At 45.0% G+C, this 21,449-nt stretch overlaps 1 protein-coding gene across 8 annotated transcripts in view; it reads right to left on the bottom strand.

The window, feature by feature from the left end:
* LOC100194674 (oxidation resistance protein 1) overlaps positions 1-21,449 on the bottom strand; it is a 158,580-nt gene that overhangs the window by 14,866 nt on the left and 122,265 nt on the right. For 5 of the 8 annotated variants that reach the window (XM_045718572.1, XM_045718573.1, XM_045718571.1 and 2 more), the window contains 5 exons: positions 19,606-19,713; positions 16,344-16,457; positions 5,950-6,111; positions 5,246-5,430; positions 1,565-2,277 (listed from right to left, as the gene is read on the bottom strand). In XM_045718572.1, the coding sequence (XP_045574528.1) occupies positions 1,565-2,277; positions 5,246-5,430; positions 5,950-6,111; positions 16,344-16,457; positions 19,606-19,713 (1,282 nt within the window). The remainder of the gene's footprint in view (positions 1-1,564; positions 2,278-5,245; positions 5,431-5,949; positions 6,112-16,343; positions 16,458-19,605; positions 19,714-21,449) is intronic. The other 3 variants (XM_045718577.1, XM_045718578.1, XM_045718574.1) reach the window with 2 other exon arrangements.

The following is a 21,449-nucleotide window of genomic DNA, read 5'->3' as shown; positions in this document are numbered from 1 at the left end:
TTTAACCAGGTAGGCCAATTGAGAACATGTTCTCATTTACAACTGCGACCTGGCCATGTGACCTAGATCTCCTCCTCTGTTTACCAGGTATCTCAACAGACAGTAATTTTGTGCCAGAATAATAGGAAGATGACCCCAATAAACATGGCTCATAACGGATCGTGACACAAAAACATTTGCCTGCTTTTATTAACAACCCATTAGAAGGTCAAATCAGTGGGAGTTCTACAAAGAAAAGAGACACTTTGTGACATAACACAGACTGGGACCTATAACCACAAACAGAGGCAGAAAAATGGTTAATCTACTTAGAAAACACAGCTCAGTGGGAAAAATTATATTTGAAAACGCAGTAATTGGGCTTGTTTTGAAGTGGGGCCTCGGCTAGCGTCTGCCATGGTAATGTGGTGTGGAGTAAAGCAGAATCCTGCTGTGATTCCAGCCAATAAGAGCAAACATTCTAGGAACTCTCTGTGGGGTGAGAATTATGGTGATATAAATGATTTGAACACAACCAGACCTGGGTTCAACCAGTATTCGTTTCCTTTCAAAGAAATACTTTGAGTTTGATTGAGCCTGCCTGGAGTGCCAGATGGGCGGAGTTTGCACTTTTGGGACTATTCCATTGGTTCCAATGCACCAGGCAAACTCAATGAGGTGCAGCAAAAGTGTTAGAAAGAAAACAAATACTATTAGAACCCAGGTCTGAACACAACTAAGTGAGGCACTAGAGCTCACATAGAACTGTAGAACAGTGGAAGAATAACATACTGAACATACATAGCACCTATAGCAGGCACGACACAGAACACAGTAGTAGTTTGAGCTTGCACACTACTGCGGTAGTCTATGTTCTAGGGTAAGAAATATTCAATGTTTACTGAAAAAAACATCAAACCAAAAAGAGAAGGCAGCCATAAAATGTAAATAGTTAAGTCACTTTAAATGCTGCACGTGTCTCTGAGGGTTTTTAATGCAGGCCGTCTAAACACTATTGTGTTTCCCCTCAGATGTTAGGTGTGGGTGTTTGTGTTGTCTCTCTGTATTTGATTTTTGACGTTTTAGCCTATCTTGGAGTTGCGTGCACGTGGCAGCAGACCGGCTAACAGCAGAGCTAGATCAAAGCGGTGTATAATGCCTCTGCTCATTCCTGTAAGTGATAACAGCACACCACACATTTCCACAGTTCTCTCTCCCTTTTTTAGTCCAATTACAACTGGGGAGGCACAAAGCTGTGACAGGAGGTTATCAGGAGCACCCTGCAGCCGAGGTGTACGGAAACAGCCGGAGCTGACTTTCCAGTGATAGCACTGGGAGCTTCATTAGAATAAACATGAACATTATGATGGTAATTGCAGAGATGGCAAATGGCAGCAGTATACCTGGCAGTGAGGATGTGTAATAATCTGCAATAACTGTCTATAGATTTGCCTTCATGTTGAGAACTCAAGTAGGGTCGAAGCTGAACATATTTTCGCACCTACTGAAAAACAATTTAAGTGCATATTGTAAGGCTATGTGTTTCATATTTTCATAATACAACAGAGACACGTTGTCTCACTACCTTCTGCAGAGTCCTGTCCCTCCTCCTTTTGTGTTACATTCTCCATTTGCTCTGTGGCTTGTTGCATAGTGTGACTCTTCCACATCTTCCTCAGTTCCTCCACGTCCGTCTCGGAGTCCCGGGACCCTTCTCTGCTCAGTTTGGGCCTGTCCCCTGGATCCCCCTCCTGGCCGGAGGGCTCCCCAGGCCCGGTGGTAGAGCTCTGGGAGGCAGGGCGTGAGGAGGGTCCCTGGCCTAGTCCCTGGTTGGTGGTGGGTGTGCTTGGTGCTGCCTTCCCCACATCCACACTGTGCTGCTTGGAGCCCATGGGAGACTGGCTCTGGGCTGTGTGGCTGTCTGGATTGTCTTCTGCTGTGGTGGGTTGTTTCTCCTGGCCCTCCACTGGCGGCTGGCTGACTGATTTGCAGGCGCAGCTTGCGGCCCCCGGGGCTTCCCCTGGAGGGATGAAGGCCTCCACCTGGGTGACAGTTTGGATGGACTCTGTGGAGGCTGTGGCTGAGGAGGACATGTCCAGACGGAGGTCTTCGGAGGAAGTGGCCTCCTCCCGAATGGGGGACAGCTCTGACTCTGTAAAGACGTCCTCGGAGAAGGAGCCCTCTGTGCTGCGGGGGGCCGCGCTGCCACTGTCGTTGCCCGGGACTCTCAGACGCTGCTCCGGGTCCGGCTGAGAGGAGGTGGAGGGCCCGCGCTCTGACGTTAAAGGCTCCAGATGTCTGGATAGGGAAGAAAACAGTAAAGAAGAAAATACAACTTAGAGTCTGAATTTGAATGCAGCAGAATGGTACCATTTTTATTTTGTTTATTACAGTATAATGTGGAGAGACCAGTTGAAACAAGTCATCCTCTCAATATGGATCTAATATGAATCTGTTTATTTAGCGCATCTGTAAGTGAACGGCTCTGCATAATACTCTGAAGAGGTTTTGTACAGTAAATTAACAGGGACACAGTGTAACAAAAACACTGTGTAGCCAGCCAGCCAACTAACAGGATTCCTCTACATACTGTAACAGCGCACTAGACTCCACAGGTTCTCCAAAGACCTGTTGTGGGACTAAAATAGTTTGCTCCTATGTCCAGCTGTGTGTATGACAAAACACTGGTTGGCACACAGGCAGGCATTTGTTATTGTGTGCTCTTTGAGACAGAGAGAGACAGAGAGTCTGCTTGCATCATATTTGAGAAAACAGCTATCCTCACACACAGAAACAATGGCTGCTTTTCAATCTCAAAGTAGAAACCTCAGCCCTTGAATGACATTTTACATCATCACATCCGAGTGAACCTTAAATGTCCCTTGCCCAAGCGAGGGAGAGTGATGATCGGAGAGGCAACGTCCTTGGTGGAAATCTGGAAGTTGAGCTTAAAAACACTCAACCTAAAGCTATTAATGTACCTAGTAAGCTAACGTATCTAGCTAGCATTCCTTTCAGGTAGCTAGCTACAGTTACCCATAGCTGGCTAGCTAGTTTTATTGTTTGGTCATTTATTCTGATAGATTTCAGAATTCCCAAAATTATGTTTATGAATCTAGCTCCGTTTTATAGGCTCCTCACTACGAGACTAAGCTAATTTACCAACGCTAAAATCGATGTCTATATATATTCTGCTCAAAAGAATAAAGGGAACACTTAAACAACACAATGTAACTCCAAGTCAATCACACTTCTGTGAAATCAAACTGTCCACAATAAATTTCACATGCTGTTGTGCAAATGGAATAGACAACAGGTGGAAATTATAGGCAATTAGCAAGACACCCCCAATAAAGGAGTGGTTCTGCAGGTGGTGACCACAGACCACTTCTCAGTTCCTATGCTTCCTGGCTGATGTTTTGGTCACTTTTGAATTCTGGCGGTGATTTCACTCTAGTGGTAGCATGAGACGGTAGCATGAGACCTCATGTGGCTGGAGTGTGTCAGCAGTTCCTGCAAGAGGAAGGCATTGATGATATGGACTGGCCCGCCCGTTCCCCAGACCTGAATCCAATTGAGCACATCTGGGACATCATGTCTCGCTCCATCCACCAACGCCACGTTGCACCACAGACTGTCCAGGAGTTGGCGGATGCTTTAGTCCAGGTCTGGGAGGAGATCCCTCAGGAGACCATCCGCCACCTCATCAGGAGCATGCCCAGGCGTTGTAGGGAGGTCATACAGGCACGTGGAGGCCACACACACTACTGAGCCTCATTTTGACTTGTTTTAAGGACATTACATCAAAGTTGGATCAGCCTGTAGTGTGGTTTTCCACTTTAATTTTGAGTGTGACTCCAAATCCAGACCTCCATGGGTTGATAAATTGGATTTCCATTGATTATTTTTGTGTGATTTTGTTGTCAGCACATTCAACTATGTAAACAAAAAAGTATTTAATAAGATTATTTCATTCATTCAGATCTAGGATGTGTTATTTTAGTGTTCCCTTTATTTTTTTGAGCAGTGTATTTTCTAGCAAGCTAGCTTCAATACTTTATTCTGACATGCCTAAAATGCAGCCTTGTTGATAAAATCTGACACTTCGCGGCCACCAGAGTTTGACATGTGACTACAGTTTGCATTGAATTGTGGGTCGTATCAACCCCGCAAGTGACCAAAGTGGTTTACTCGCTCCTTTGGGCTAAATCAAGGGCTGAGGGGGCAACATTAGTGAATTGGACCTCCACTTAAGATGGCAATCAAACTGCATCCGGTTTCGACGGGGATTCCCCTGAGGGAAAGTCGCTGGCGAGAGGGGTGAGAGGGTAAAAATAACGTGTTTGGACTGCAGCCAATAACCATTAGACATCACAATAGACGCTCCATGAGATCTGAACACCTAACACATCCCAAATCCACCACTGAACATTTTCACAGACATACTGGATGGGCACTACAGTGGAAGGGCTAAGCATAGCTCTATAGTTACAATAATAATAAATGTCTCTTAGCAGACACTTTCATCCAACTTACAGTTCAGTAAGTGCATACATAATTAGCATGTGTATGTGATCTCAGCGGGACGTGAACCCACGACCTTGGCATCGCTAGCGCCGCGTTCTTAAAAACCGAGCCACAGAGGACCACAGCTACAAATAGCTAATGCTTTGGTAAGATTTCATCATAGTATTAATATAACACAATTATCTTGATCTGAGCAAACAATCCATGTTAAATTGCTAATAAAAACAGAGACGGTAGGAGATCTGTATGTGGGTGGCATGCCATGGAGATAAACTAAGCTGGCTGCTGAAGTGGATATATTATTACATCAAGCAAATGGGTGAGCAATCCAGACGTAGGTGGGTGAATGCATAGTTCATTAACCTTGCTATAATTGCCATTTCCTTTTCCTTTTTTGGCATGGGGGATATAATGAATCTGTTGGATGGTTGCTGATGTAATCAGTGTGTGACTGCAGTGCCGGGCTGATGAAGTGATGACGGAGGGGCTGTGATGTGTAACCAGGGATGGAGTGGTAGAAAAATAAGTGGGTAAACGAGTGATGTGTAACGTAAACGCAAACGCAAACAACGTTAATTTTGTGTAATAGGTGCGTAAACGCTACTCCTCTCCACTACATTCTTGTTACTGTGATTCAGTAGGCACAAAACGGATGCTACGGTGTGCTCTAATGAACAGGACCCCTGTGTGTGACTGTCAGACAGACAGACGACCGACCGACAGACGACAGGGCTCTTACGTGGGCACGGCCTCTCTGATCTTGCTGTCAGTGATCTCCTTGTAGATGGCTGCAGACATGACCTCCTCCAGGGGACACATGTAGCCGTACTCCTCACAGCCGTGCTCCTGCACCAGAGGGTCCATCCTGTGGGGGTCAAACATGATGTTGTTGGGCGTCACCAGCAACACCCCGCTCACTGCACCCTGGAGGGAGGGAGAGAGAGAGAGAGAGAGAGAGAGAGAGAGAGAGAGAGAGAGAGAGAGAGAGAGAGAGAGAGAGAGAGAGAGAGAGAGGGTTAGACGGAGTAATATAGCTAGAGCATGAAAAAGATGGCAGTGAAAGAAATGTGTCAGCCATTTAGTGGAGGAGATATATTACCTTGCCAGCATAAATAAACAAAATGGCTGTACTGTACTGCAGGTATCCAAAAGCAACTGAAGGATATTGACTATGAACAGGAAGCTCCAATACTGACCTCCCTGTGGGGGGGAAAGCTGCAAAGCTTTGATTTAGACTGAATGGATCAATATTGGTTTCATTTTGTTCAATAGCATGGATCTGAGCTACTAGAGGTGGATGTTGGCTGGCGGAGGGCCAGCATTCCTGAAAGTCCTTGAACTTCTCCATGCGCTTACCTTATAATACTGTACTTATTTTATATACAGAATATACTATATATACTGTATAGTACTGTAATATATATGAATATACATGATATGTACCTTGCCGTCTGTGATGTACTTGCAGTTGATTTTGAGGAACTTCTCTGTCAGGGCCTCTTCCTCCTCGGAGGTGGACGACACTACACGAGCCTGGCGGAGTGCTGAGAACACCGGAGCATGGTGATGATGGTGAGCATCTGGCCTGGGAGCGCCATCAGATTCCTAGAGGGGTGGCCATTTTGAATAACAGGAGAGGAGGTAGAAGTAAAGGGTGGACAAGAACACATTTATCATTTAGTGATATGTTAAAAAACAGTTAGTTATAGCTTTAGATTATCCTCCAAGTCATACAGAATAGATCAAGTCAAATAGAATAGTATCAACAGCAGCGTATCAATTCAACAACACTCAACGCTCAAACAACATTGAGTTGAATGTAATCAATATAAGCAGTCTTAGATTTCAGTAACAAACTCCTTGCACACATCACATACCATAGAAATAGAATGAATAGAAAGGTAATCTCATTCAAGTCAATGATGGCATAATGGGTGGACTGGCTGCCATTTTGAGTGGCAGCCATTTTGAGTGCACCCACGGCAGGAAGTAAAAGCTGGAAGTATACCCTTCAATCTGTGCTGTGATTTGTTGAGTCAACTCAACTAACATTACAAAAAGACATTCCATTGCAGTTAGCATCATTTGAATGAACATTCTAAATTACCGTGGCAATCTAGCATCAGTTTATAGACAATTTGAAAATACCATGGAGATTATTGCTTCACAATATCTGGCAGCCATTGTGAATGTACGTACCCATGAGTTTACCAGTCAAATGTCCAGGGTTAGCGCTTTCAAGCCGTTCTATTCATTCTATTTCTATGTCACATACTCAAGCGACATGTTACATTGCATGTAACCTGATTGGGGTGGCAGGGTAGCTTAGTGGTTAGAGTGTTGCGCTAGTAACCGCAAGGTTGCATGTTTGAATCCCCGAGCTGACAAGGTAAAATCTGTTGTTCTGCCCCTGAATAAGGCAGTTAACCCACTGTCCCTAGGCTGTCATTGAAAATAAGAATTTGTTCTTAACTGACTTGCCTAGTTAAATAAAGGTCAAGTAAGTTATATAACAAGTGATAATAATGAAGAAGGAGTTGGCAAAATCAGACCTAAGTTTGTCTCCCTACATCAAACCAATCAGCCAGGGTATCTAAATATACAGTGGAGTATAGTTAGTCAACATGTAGCAAAGTTTTCTGCACTGCTAGACAAACAGACAGAGAAAGACATGTACACTACATGACCAAAGTATGTGCACACCTGCTTGTCGAACATCTCATTCCAAAATCATGGGCATTAATATGGAGTTGGTCCCCCCCCTTTGCTGCTATAACAACCTCCACTCTTCTGGGAAGACTTTCCACTAGATGTTGGAACATTGCTACGGGGATTTGCTTCGATTCAGCCAAGAGTATTAGTGAGGTTGGGCAGTGATTTTGGGCGATTAGGCCTAGCTCGCAGTCGGCGTTCCTATTCATCCCAAAGGTGTTAGATGAAGTTGAGGTCAGGGCTCTGTGCAGGCCAGTCAAGTTCTTCCAAATCGATCTCGACAAACCATTTCTGTATGGACCTTGCTTTGTGCACAGGGGCATTGTTGTGCTTAAACAGGAAAGCGGCTTCCCCAAACTGTTGCCACAAAGTTGAAAGCCCAGAATCGTCTAGAATGTAATTGTATTCTGTAGCGTTAAGATTTCCTTTCACTGGAACTAAGGGGCGTAGCCCAAACCATGAAAAACAGCCCCAGACCATTATTCCTCCTCCACCAAACTTTACAGTTGGCACTATGCATTGGGGCAGGTAGCGTTCCAAACCCAGAAGAATCTGTTGGATTGCCAGATGGTGAAGCGTGATTCATCACTCCAGAGCTTTACACTACTCCAGCCGATGCTTGGCATTGCGAATGGTGATCTTAGGCTTGTGTGTGGCTGCTTAGCCATGGAAACCCATTTCATGAAGCTCCCAACGAACAGTTCTTGTACTGACGTTGCTACGCGCTTCAGCACTCGGCTGTCCCGTTCTGTGAGATTGTGTGGCCTACCACTTTGCAGCTGAGTCATTGTTGCTCCTAGACGTTTCCACTTCACAATAATAGCACTTACACTTGACCAGGGCAGCTATAGCAGGGCAGAAATGTGATGAACTGACTTGTTGGTAAGGTGGCATCCTATGACAGTGCCACGTTGAAAGTCACTGAGCTCTTCAGTAAGGCCATTCTACTGCCAATGTTTGTCTATGGAGATTGCATGGCGGTGTGCTCAATTTTATACACCTGTCAGCAACGGTTGTGGCTGAAATAGTCCAATCCACTAATTTGAAGGGGTGTCCACATACTTTTGTATATATAGTGTATGTCTCCCTACATCAAACCAATCAGCCAGAGTATCTAAATATGCAGTATAGCTAGTGAATGTTCATTTGTAGCAATGTAGCAATGTTTCTACACTGCTAGCCAATCAGGTCAACAAACACACAGAGACAGAGAGAGACATGTATGTCTAATCAGATACATTAGTAAATGAATGCACTTCCTGTAGTCTGAAGTTCATAATGGCAATTAGCTAGAAAAATATATCTATATGAGGCTGAAGCATTCATCTTATGGTGGCTTGCTAGTTGATGCTTGATTAGTTTAATAGAAACAGGATGAGAAGTGCATATGAAGACTATTTAAATACAGCTCTGTTATTCCTCTAACTACATACATCATAAACTTTGTCATGCAAGTGTGTGTAGATCAGTAGACTGATTGTTCTTCCTGTACTGAAATGTTAACTGAACTCCAGCACTGCCGATGTACGCAACGTACACTGAGAAATGAACACTCAGTCTCATGGAACATGAAACGGAGATATCAGGCAGACATTACCTAACTACAGATGTGTGTGTGTGTGTCAGCAGTCTGTCTGTGTTATTGGTCGTAATAGACTCAGGGTAAAACCATGCGCCTGACCCAACCCAATCCCTGACCATATGGGCCACGACGACAGCAAAGACCCTGTTTAACCCTGTTCACATAACAAACAGACAGTGTTACTGTTCCTATGACAAGTAGAGATAGAGATTTAAGTTTTACGATGTGTTATGTACAGATCCAGTTTCTACAGTAGTATCTGCTGCATCTCACGTGGAGGACTCAGGGCTGTGACGGTCATTGAAATATTTGTTTTGCTTTTTAGACACACCTTTTCTCCTTCCGCTCCTGACTGCATGTGCTGCCATAGAAATAGAATGAATAGGACGGGCTTCCCCATTCACGTCAAAGATGGCATAATGGGTGAACTGGCGCCCATTGTGAGTGTACCCATAGGTGCAAAGCAGGAAGTAAAAGCAGGAAGTGTCCCATCAATATGTGCTATGATTTGTTGATTCAACTCAACTTACATTGCAAACAATACATTCCATCGCATGAGCCACATCAGTTAACATCAATTGAATGAACATTCTACATTACCTCAAAAATTATAATACCAGGCAGCCATTACCAGGCAGCCATTGCGAGTGTACCCATGAGTTTACCAGCCAAATTGCCAGGGTTAGAGGTTCCAAGCCCATTCTATTCATTGTTTGCTACAACACCTTGCTTGTTTCAGCAGGGGGCAACAAAGTTTCATCACGTTGTTAAGAGCCCATGTTATCACAGAAACTGAATTCAACAGCATGAATGCCTGGCCATCACGCCTTCAGTCAGCTGTTCAAAAAAAAGGAGGGAAAGAAAATGCAGGTCATTTTATTTATGACGGTCTTTATCCATAAACGTTTGTGCCAACCCTACTACAGTAATTTCTAGGCACTGTCTGTCAGATGTACTCCAGCTCCTCCGTTGTAAACAATGATAATGATTTATCCACAGATGGGGCATCTGCTGCCTGCAAACACCATACATGGTGGGACTGGTCTTTGTGAGCGAGGCCACATGGCCTGCTACTGTGCCAGGCTGTGTGACTGGCTGCAGAGCCAGACTGAGGGACTGAGGGATGGAGAGATGGAGGGATAGGGAGGGTGTGGGAACAAGAAGATGGAGGGATAGAAGGTTGGAAGAATGAAGGATGGAGGGATAGGGAAGGAGGGTGTGGGAACATGGTGCAGACAGAGAGATGAAGAGTAGACGTGCAGGTCTGCTGTGTGTGAGACACCAAACCCACAGCTGTCTGCTGGCCTCTTGACACCCTCCCACACCTCTCCTGTCTCGGTCTCCCTGGGAGCACCAGCCCACGACTACTGACCCACCGGCACACTACTAGCAACACACACGCCCACACACACTGGGAGCTCATGTGGCTGAGGGGGCAGCTCAACATGCTAGACAAAAGAACTACTGGCTGGGATTCCAACCCGGGCACTGTGTTAGCCCTTTGAGCTAAAACCTAGGCCTTCACTGAACCACCACCGTTACAGGAACATTATACATCAGTAGGAAAGAGGACATGACACTTGAGTGGTGCTCTCCTTGGTCGGTCACTGTCATCCACTTCAGGTGGATATCTACGGTGCTTCACCCATCCTCTCTTCACTGGCACATTCACTTCCTAGTGACTCATGCTCCAGTCCTCTCTGTTCTGCTGCAGTAATACTACAGCAACATGACAAAAGGTATTCACAGCCTCCAATAACACACAGCTCTAGGTCGCATCCCAAATGGCACCATATTCCCTATATGGTACACTAGTTTCGACCAGGGCTCATGGGGCTCTGATCTAAAGTAGTACACAATGTAGGGAATAGGGTGCCATTTGGGACACAGACCAACTGTCCCCCAGCAGCACATAGCAGAAACAGAAATCCGAACACTGGCCTGGTTTAAAATAAACAGTCCTAACATGTCCTCCTTCCTCTCTTAGACAACATCCTCCATCCCCCTATCATCACAGGAGACGAGGCAGATCACAGGAAGGAAGGGGTGGTGTGTGTGTGTGTGTGTGTGTGTGTGTGTGTGTGTGTGTGGTGGTCTAACGCAACACTGTGATCTAACCCTCCCACTCTGCCCTATCATTTGAATGAGAGATACTCTTTAACAGTGTTCCAGTGTCTATCTGTCATCATGGTGTTGTTCATACCATAAACTAGCACTAGGCTAAGTATGGTTAATATACTGTTTCCCTCAGGTACTTGGACAGCGTTCATACACACTGAGGACTGTATGTTTCATGTGTTAGCCTGATCAGGGTTCTAATTCAGGGCTAGGGGTTGGGGGAATGGGAACCCCATAACACATCTGAGTCTGTCCATAAGAATTGAAATACCAATGTGAACCCCACAATTGTCATAGATATCAACGGTGTGTGTGTCTCTGTGAGAGGAGGTGTACACTGACCGACCGGAGAGTGGGAGAGAGGCTAAAGATGGAGGAATGGAGAGAGGGAGGGATGGTGTTATCACATGGTGCTTTGATCCCAGAAGCTATGGGAAATCAATCCAGTCTAGAGCTGCTTGCCAGGTGGAAGGAAGAAAGCTGACCCTGACATAATGCTATGGATATTGCATCCATCCATAGAGCTGCTGCTGTTTGCTTTGCCAAGGCAGCATCCCAAATGGCACCCTATTCCCTTTAAAGTGCACTACTTTTGACCAGGGCCTTGGTCAAAATTAGTGCACTATAACAGGAATAGGGTGCCACTTGGGACGTGCCCATAGTAGCACAATCCCTCTAATAATATGTGATGGTTGTTTTTTTCCACTTAGTAAAGCTATATTGCAGGGATCATCAAAAAAATGTATTGAGCGGATGGTCGGGGAGCTGGAACATAATAAAACTAGTATTTTTAGATTGCAAATTGACTTCAAGAAGCAAAAAAAATATACACTGCTCAAAAAAATAAAGGGAACACTTAAACAACACAATGTAACTCCAAGTCAATCGCACTTCTGTGAAATCAAACTGTCCACTTAGGAAGCAACACTGATTGACAATAAATTTCACATGCTGTTGTGCAAATGGAATAGACAACAGGTGGAAATTATAGGCAATTAGCAAGACACTCCCAATAAAGGAGTGGTTCTGCAGGTGGGGACCACAGACCACTTCTCAGTTCCTATGCTTCCTGGCTGATGTTTTGGTCACTTTTGAATGCTGGTGGTGATTTCACTCTAGTGGTAGCATGAGACGGTGTCTACAACCCACACAAGTGGCTCAGGTAGTGCAGCTCATCCAGGATGGCACATCAATGCGAGCTGTGGCAAGAAGGTTTGCTGTGTCTGTCAGCGTAGTGTCCAGAGCATGGAGGCGCTACCAGGAGACAGGCCAGTACATCAGGAGACGTGGAGGAGGCCGTAGGAGGGCAACAACCCAGCAGCAGGACCGCTACCTCCGCCCTGCAAAATGACCTCCAGCAGGCCACAAATGTGCATGTGTCTGCTCAAACGGTCAGAAACAGACTCCATGAGGGTGGTATGAGAGCCCACGTTTGGCATTTGCCAGAGAACACCAAGATTGGCAAATTCGCCACTGGCGCCCTGTGCTCTTCACAGATGAAAGCAGGTTCACACTGAGCACGTGACAGACGTGACAGAGTCTGGAGATGCCGTGGAGAACGTTCTGCTGCCTGCAACATCCTCCAGCATGACCGGTTTGGCGGTGGGTCAGTCATGGTGTGGGGTGGCATTTCTTTGGGGGGCCACACAGCCCTCCATGTGCTCGCCAGAGGTAGCCTGACTGCCATTAGGTACCGAGATGAGATCCTCAGACCCCTTGTGAGACCATATGCTGGTGCGGTTGGCCCTGGGTTCCTCCTAATGCAAGACAATGCTAGACCTCATGTGGCTGGAGTGTGTCAGCAGTTCCTGCAAGAGGAAGGCATTGATGATATGGACTGGCCCGCCCGTTCCCCAGACCTGAATCCAATTGAGCACATCTGGGACATCATGTCTCGCTCCATCCACCAACGCCACGTTGCACCACAGACTGTCCAGGAGTTGGCGGATGCTTTAGTCCAAGTCTGGGAGGAGATCCCTCAGGAGACCATCCGCCACCTCATCAGGAGCATGCCCAGGCATTGTAGGGAGGTCATACAGGCACGTGGAGGCCACACACACTACTGAGCCTCATTTTGACTTGTTTTAAGGACATTACATCAAAGTTGGATCAGCCTGTAGTGTGGTTTTCCACTTTAATTTTGAGTGTGACTGCAAATCCAGACCTCCATGGGTTGATAAATTGGATTTCCATTGATTATTTTTGTGTGATTTTGTTGTCAGCACATTCAACTATGTAAAGGAAAAAGTATTTAATAAGATTATTTCTTTCATTCAGATCTAGGATGTGTTGTTTAAGTGTTCCCTTTATTTTTTTGAGCAGTATATAAGATTTGACTAAAACATAATAATTTCAAACCTTGATTACATTTGGGGACATTGTCCTACATAGGGTGCCGTCTTTCGGATAGGAAGTTAAAACGGGTGTCCTGACTCTCTGTGATCATCCAAAATCGCATGAAAGTTATTGTAAGACTAGGGGTGTTCACCCGGTGTCATAGCTAAATTCCCAACCTGGACTTTGAATGCACAGAGATACTGTGATGAGATCCTGAGGCCCATTGTCGTACCATTCATCCGCCACCATCACCTCATGTTTCAGCATGATAATGCACGGCCCTATGTCGCAAGGATCTGTACACAATTCCTGGAAGCTGTAAATGTCCCAGTTTTTCATTGGCCTGCATACTCACCAGACATGTCATCCATTGAGCATTTCTACAATGTAGAAAATAGTAAAAAATTAAGAAAAACCCTTCTAAAGTAGGTGGGTCCAAACTTTAGACTGGTACTGTATATACCCCCCCCCAAAAAAAAGGTGTGTATATATATATATATATATATATATATAGATATATTTTGCTCAGAAAACTTGGGAGGGGGGAGAAAAAAACCCCACCTGCGGGCCAAAACTACCTGCTAGTTGGAGAACCCTGCAATAATGATTCATGAGGATTTTTAGGAAGACCGAGGGACTCTTTTAGCCAAATGTTTGACCCCATATAATAACACTCCACAACATCCAGTGCCATTTACACTACAGTGAAACATAACAGAATAGAATGATTAGTGACTAAGACAAGGAATTCATTCCTTCCCAGACCCCTTCAGGATAAACCACCTGCCTGCCTGAGCTTCCGTCCTGTACTGTATGGCCTTGCAGACAGGCCGTAATGTAGACTAAACATCAAAGGCAGAGAGAGAGTAGAAGGCTAGAAGTGGAATACTGTGGAATATTTAACCACAGCTCCCCCATGTGGACATGTACATGTTCTGCAACCATGAAAAGAACAAACATATACTGTAAATTCATGGGATGCATCTTTTGAATCTTTCATCCTGATTCTCCTATAGAGACAGGAGGATGTTGGCAAGGTGGCAGAGTAGAGGTGAAACCCCAAGGTCCGGGCTGGGTTACATGAGCAGCTGTAGTATGGCACCAGCCCATTGGGCACCAGCCACCCTGCAGCAGGCTAGGCAGGTAATTTACAGTAGTCCTACTTTCCCTGGCCCTAAAAATAGTGGCCTAGTCTGTTCTGTGCAACAGAAGGAAGGAAGTGAGGGTGCCAGGACACAACAGAACAGGATAGGACAGGGAGAGGGAGAGAGGTCAGGAGGACAGTGAGCTAGGCTGGCTACGGTCACAGCGTGAGATTCGAATGCCAGCACGATGGCTAGCCAGCCATGACATCTCATGCCTGCCAGACATTACAACCTGTTCTGTGCGGCCAGTGGAGCCTGCTAAGGGGAGGACGGCTCATAATAACGTCTGAAACGCTGCGAATGGATTGGCATCAAACCGTGTGTTTGATACCATTCCACCAATCCACTCTCCAGCCATTACCACAAGCCCGTCCTTCCCAATTAAGGTGCCACCGACCTCCTGTGTGAGTGGCCACAAAAAGGGTTTTATAATTAAAAGATCATTGAGGTTTAGAAAAAGCATTGTGCAGGTTATTAAGGTCCTTCCTCCTCTACCTTGTAAACCATATTGGATCTTTACACCACGTCCTGTTGAGGTGATTTACCCTCCCCTGTCTGTCCTAGAAACACATCATGCTTCCTCTCTCTGGAATAACTGCTGTATGCGTTCCAAATGGGACCCTATTCCCTATGTAGTGCACTACTTTTGACCAGGGCCCATAGCGCTCTGGTCAAAAGCATTGCACTACATAGGGCAAAGGGTGCCATTTGGGACATGCAGGCTGTCTTGCTGGTCATCTGAGAGAACGAGCTCCGTTCATTCATTTCTCTAAATATCAGACAGGGCAACACAGTAAAAAGCTTATTTTCTCCACAGTCACACACAGCCCTTCTCCCTCAGATCCTCGTCCTCCGCTGAGAGCCAAGAAATAGGCTCCTGTTCTTACAGGCATGACCTAAATAGATAAGCGCTAAATAAACTAATGACGGGATCCTTCTTCCAGCCTGAGTAGTGTTGAATTTATGCAGCTAGTTTGGAAAGGCAGCAGTAGCAGAGGAACCCATTTTCTGATAACATTCTGACAAAACAGTGCCTTGTCGCCATGGAGACCACCTGGGACAAACAGTCATATTTCTTTGGGGGTCAGAAGGTTCCTGTGTGTTTAATGATTGGCTCGTTTGGTGCCGGGTGGAGAGGGCAATCTATGGAGCAGGAGGGTGACACTCCTGACCTGATCTGAGAACAATGGAACATGTCAGCTTCCAGTATTCCATTACAGAGGACTACATAGGCCTGATTCCAGACCTGCTAGAACCAACCATACTTAAGGGCATTTTCCCAAGCTATACTGCACTGACATGGTTACAGATCCATCATAGTTGCTGGAACAGTGTTAAACCTGCAGATATTTGATCCCCTGTCCCTCCCTTGGTCAGCACTCAACTAACACATTATTCCCTCTTATATACTGAGGTTGTCAACACGACCGTTCAGTAAATAACAAACTAACTGTATCTTTATTGGCTGCATGCTTCTATAAATGGAGACTAAATGGTACAGTAAAAGCAGTGGCATTTCAGCTATCACCGCCCCAGAGCAGAATTGTGTGAGGGAAGTTTACCTAACATTACTGTAACTATTGCTTAATGGGCAGAACAAAGAGCCATTCTATTACCTGGAGCCAGAGCCATACATCAAGTCTGTATACTGTAGGTCAGCAAACAATGGAGAATTAGTACATTACAGACTTATTCTGCTCATAAAACATAATGCATCACATATCGTCTGGCCTGACCTGGATTGTCTGGACAGTATGAGAGTTGGCCCTTTACATTTTAAATGGGATTTGTGATAGATATTTATGCAGGATTTCTGATAAAGCCCTCTATCTCACTCTATGATAGGTGTTGTACGTATGTGTGTGTGTGCTTGTGAGCAGATGCATGGTGAAGGGAGAATGGCAACGCGTTCATTGCGAGTGCGTGTCTGAATGCCAACATACCGTCACCTTCTCTAAGTCAGCTTCTGAGGAGGTGGGAGACAGAGGGCTGATGGGGCTAAGGGAAGGGGAGCTCCCCACACTGGATATGTGCTCAGGATCAGGAACGTACAGAACCTGCGAACACAATCCATGTCTGGATTTAAACAGGCCGACACACAGAGAAAGGAACAACAGTTGAAGTCGGAAGTTTACATACACCTTAGCCAAATACATTTAAACTCAGTTTTTCACAATTCCTGACATTTAATCATAGTAAAGATTCCCTGTCTTAGGTCAGTTAGGATCACCACTTTACTTTAAGAATGTGAAATGTCAGAATAATAGTAGAGAGAATGATTTATTTCAGCTTTTACTTATTTCATCACATTCCCAGTGGGTCAAAAGTTTGCATACACTCAATTAGTATTTGGTAGCATTGCCTTTAAATTGTTTAACTTGGGTCAAACATTTCGGGTAGCCTTCCACAAGCTTCCCACAATAAGTTGGGTGAATTTTGGCCCATTCCTCCTGACAGAGCTGGTGTAACTGAGTCAGGTTTGTAGGCCTCCTTGCTCGCACACGCTTTTTCAGTTCTGCCCACAAATGTTTCTATAGGATTGAGGTCAGGGCTTTGTGGATGGCCACTCCAATACCTTGACTTTGTTGTCCTTAAGCCATTTTGCCACAACTTTAGAAGTATGCTTGAGGTCATTGTCCATTTGAAAGACCCATCTGCGACCAAGCTTTAACTATCTGACTGATGTCTTGAGCTGTTGCTTCAATATAGCCATATACTTTTCCTTTCTCATGATGCCATCTATTTTGTAACGTGCACCAGTCCCTCCTGCAGCAAAGCACCCCCACAACATGATACTGCCACCCCCGTGCTTCACGGTTGGGATGGTGTTCTTCGGCTTGCAAGCATCCCCCTTTTTCCTACCAAACATAACGATGTTCATTATGGCCAAACAGTTCTATTTTTGTTTCATCAGACCAGAGGACATTTCTCCCAAAAAAGTACGATCTTTGTCCCCATGTGCAGTTGCAAACTGTAGTCTGGCTTTTTTATGATGGTTTTGGAGCAGTGGCTTCTTCCTTGCTGAGCGGCCTTTCAGGTTATGTCGATATAGGACTCGTTTTACTGTGGATATAGAAACTTTTGTACCTGTTTCCTACAGCATCTTCACAAGGCCTTTTGCTGTTGTTCTGGGATTGATTTGCACTTTTTGCACCAAAGTACGTTCATCTCTAGGAGACAGAACGCGTCTCCTTCCTGAGCGGTATGACGGCTGCGTGGTCCCATGGTGTTTATACTTGCGTGCTATTGTTTGTACAGATGAACGTGGTACCTTCAGGTGTTTGGAAATTGCTCCCAAGGATTAACCAGACTTGTTGAGGTCTACACATTTTTTCTGAGGTCTTAGCTGATTTCTTTTGATTTTCCCATGATGTCAAGCAAAGAGGCACTGAGTTTGAAGGTAGGCCTTGAAATACATCCACAGGTACACCTCCAATTGATTCAAATGATGTCAACTAGCCTATCAGAAGCTTCTAAAGCAATTACATAATTGTCTGGAATTTCCCAAGCTGTTTAAAGGCACAGTCAACTTAGTGTATGTAAACTTCTGACCCACTGGAATTGTGATACAGTGATTTATAAGTGAAATAATCTGTCTGTAAACAATTGTTGAAAAAATTACTTGTGTCATGCACAAAGTAGATGTCCTAACCGACTTGCCAAAACTATAGTTTGTTAACAAGAAATTTGTGAAGTGGTTGAAAAACGAGTTTTATTGACTCCAACCTAAGTGTATGTAAACTTCCGACTTCAACTGTACATGCAAAGACAGAAGAGACTATGAAAATATGTTTTCAGCATGATTTATGACATCCCAAGATGGACAAACAACAAAAAGTGAAAGCACACATTTCGTGTCCTAAAACCATCAGATATAATAAAGCTCACACTGTGTCTGATGTTTTTAAGAGTTCATAATGATATGACTAAGTCATCATAGGATATGTTGAATATAGTTATTGTCCTGTGAGTGTGTCTGTTGTTCAAGCACTAGATTAGCATGTGTTGTTGGCATTAAGGATCTTGAGAGGCACTACTTGTGTCTCCTTGTCCCCATGCAAGCAGGGCCAGACAGTTAAGTGGTGGTGAGTGTGTTCTGACTTAATAGGCCCAGTGTGACGCCATGGCAGGCTAATGCTAACAAGTGTAGCCAGGGACAGAACTGGAGTGGAGTTTTCCTAGTTCCAGTGTGTGTGTGTGTGTGTGTGTGTGTGTGTGTGTGTGTGTGTGTGATAATACTGGCGGAGCTAGGGCAGTGTTTGGTCATGGAACCCAGTAGAGAGATGCTGAGAGCCCTCCAGAGCTGGCTGGCTGGTTGGAAACAACATCAACAACCCTGCATTGTGCATCATGTTGCTGAGTGCTGCTACTGACTCTGACTGTCAATGTGATTGCAGACTCCCTGGCTTGACTCTCCATTTAAGTAGATTTGAGTGGCTCTGGTTCTGACGCCAGGAAAATACTAACTTTGGCTGTTTGTCATGTTTTAGGGTGCTACTTGGAGCCTCAGACTGAGAGTTCAATAGGACACAACCAAAAGAGGGAGACATTGAGCCCAGTGAAATGGCTTTATCAGGGTTCTGCTCTGTAGTACGGAACGAAACAATCCAAAAACTAAGTAAAAGTGGGCGGTACTATCTGAACTTTGTCCAATAAGACATGCTTGTTTTTTGTTTTCCGTTGTCAAACGTTTTACTCCTAATGAACAGGACCCATGAAGTTGTACCTTTTTAATGGTATTGCCTGAGGACTGGAGGGATTTCAACACTCTGTTTCCCATGACACAGATGTCTTAGTGGAATAAACACACAGATTGTTTTAACTCTTGTGTGTGGTTAGTAGTGACACCAGTTATGCCATTGACAGAATCAGTGGGAAGAGAGGGCAGGGATGAGGAGTGGGTGAGTGTTAGTGGTTGTGGCATGGAGGATAGATGCAGTGAGAGAGACACACCAAGCATGAGTGTAGTAGATTGGTGTTTCCTTATCCATTCCTCAGGAAACTCCCCCAGGACTGTACATTTATGTTACAGCCCAGTATTAGCACACCTGATTCAACCTACTCAAGGGGTTTGTGACTGCAGTAGTTGACTATTTGAATAAGGCGTGCTAGTGTGGGGCTGGAACAAAAAGGTGCTGCCCAGGGGATCTCTGAAAGGAAGGGACTGGGAACCAGTGATGGGTGTACAGTAGATTGTGTTCACACCTGGCCAGGACAGACAGCTCTGGAGAACAGCTTGTTGAGCTGAACCAGCTCGTTGGGTGTGGTGTCAAACTTGAGCGCTATGTTGTTCAGTGTGTCCCGCGTCTCCACCTGGAGGACCACAAAACAGAAGAGAAGCACAGAATATCAAAACTCTTGTACTGTGCTGGCTGGCTGGTCCTCCTGGGTTAGACTGAGTCCCACATGAGAAGGAGAGAAACTCTGCTGTCTTATCTTCTCTCAGAGATTAGCATGGACTTTGTGTGTAGTAGTGTATTCAGACTGGCTTGGTGTAGTTCAGTAGTCTATTCAGACTGGCTTGCTGTAGTGTAGTAGTGTATTCGACTGGAGATGGTGGATGAGGGCTGTTCATAAATAGCACCACTGACTACACTAACTGGAGATAAGGAAGAGCATATGTATACATGAATGTCAATATGAGCCTTGTTTTACCATATGATCTTACTCACATGATACCAACCCACCAGGCAAACACCTGACGTTCACATTCAATCATCATCCAGTTTTGATTGACATCTTAGTATATTTGGCCCAGTGGATGAACAAACTTAGTAAAGGGGGACACAGGACGTAATTTACAAAACATTATACTATAGGCCTACAGCTTGTACAGTACTGTATGTGTGCTATTTCAATGTCTCTTAGAGGATGCAGACTGAGTGTCACAGATCTAACAGCCTGTGTGGATTGACATTCAGGCAGACTGGCAACTATTCGATCTACTTCCTGTAGCCAGCTGTGTCCTTTAAAGTGCATTAGCCAGATTCTTCTGGTAGCTATATAACTGCACTACAGAGACATGTGCCTGAGCTGGTAAATAACTCACAAGTCCTGTGGGGTTCTGCCTACCAACTAACGATGACAGGGATGTCAAGAACTCCTAGTTTGTGGGAGAAGGGGGCTCGTGGGAAAGGCAGGAGAACAGAACAGACGGTGTGTGCGTGGGCGTGTGTGTGCGTGTGTGTGTGTGTGTGTGTGTGTGTGTGTGTGTGTGTGTGTGTGAAAGCAGGGCTGCTGACAGTGACTCTGAGTTGTATAATGGTGGATCATGGTGCTGTCATGAGACTGGCTCAGTCAGGTGACTTCATAGGACAGAAGAATGAAACAATTCAAAACAACATGGAGGAATGTCATTGTCTGCTCTTCTAAACTCGTAAGATAACCAACTTCTCCCCAGACAGGAGGACAGTCTTGGGCCTAGACGGAAAGACAAAAAACGCACACACACGCCACGCACGCAACGCACGCACACCATGTACACACGCTCCCACACACACAGTCATAAGCAATGCAAGCAGGTATTAATGTGTGCGTCAGACACACAAGTCAACAGACACATTGGAAAATGAATAAAGCAGGAATATTGTGTCTGTGACAGTCACATATGATACCAACAGAATCATTTTCAAATGCTACAAACACAGAAGAAACAGAAGAATACAGAAATACAGAGAAATTGTAACGCCCTGGCCATAGAGAGGGGTTTTTTGTTCTTTATTTTGGTTAGGCCAGGGTGTTACATTGGGTGGGCGTTCTATGTTCGTTTTCTAGGGTTTTTGTAATTCTTTGTTTTGGGCCGTGTGTGGCTCCCAATCAGGCCCAGCTGAAGTTCGTTGTTGCTGATTGGGAGTCACACATAAGGAGCATGTTTTTCCTTTGGGTTTTGTGGGTAATTGTTTCTGTTTAGTGTTTTGCACCTGACAGGACTGTTTGGCTGTCGGTTTTCTTGTTTTGTTTTGTGTAGTGTTCTTTAGTAAATTAAACTTCAATGATGAACACTAACTCCGCTGCGTATTGGTCCACTTTCTCAGACGATGACTTCTCTG

The sequence above is a fragment of the Salmo salar genome, chromosome ssa05, assembly GCF_905237065.1.
Source record: "Salmo salar chromosome ssa05, Ssal_v3.1, whole genome shotgun sequence".
Taxonomy (NCBI): Eukaryota; Metazoa; Chordata; class Actinopteri; order Salmoniformes; family Salmonidae; genus Salmo; species Salmo salar.
This window is presented reverse-complemented; position numbering and strand designations above follow the sequence as displayed.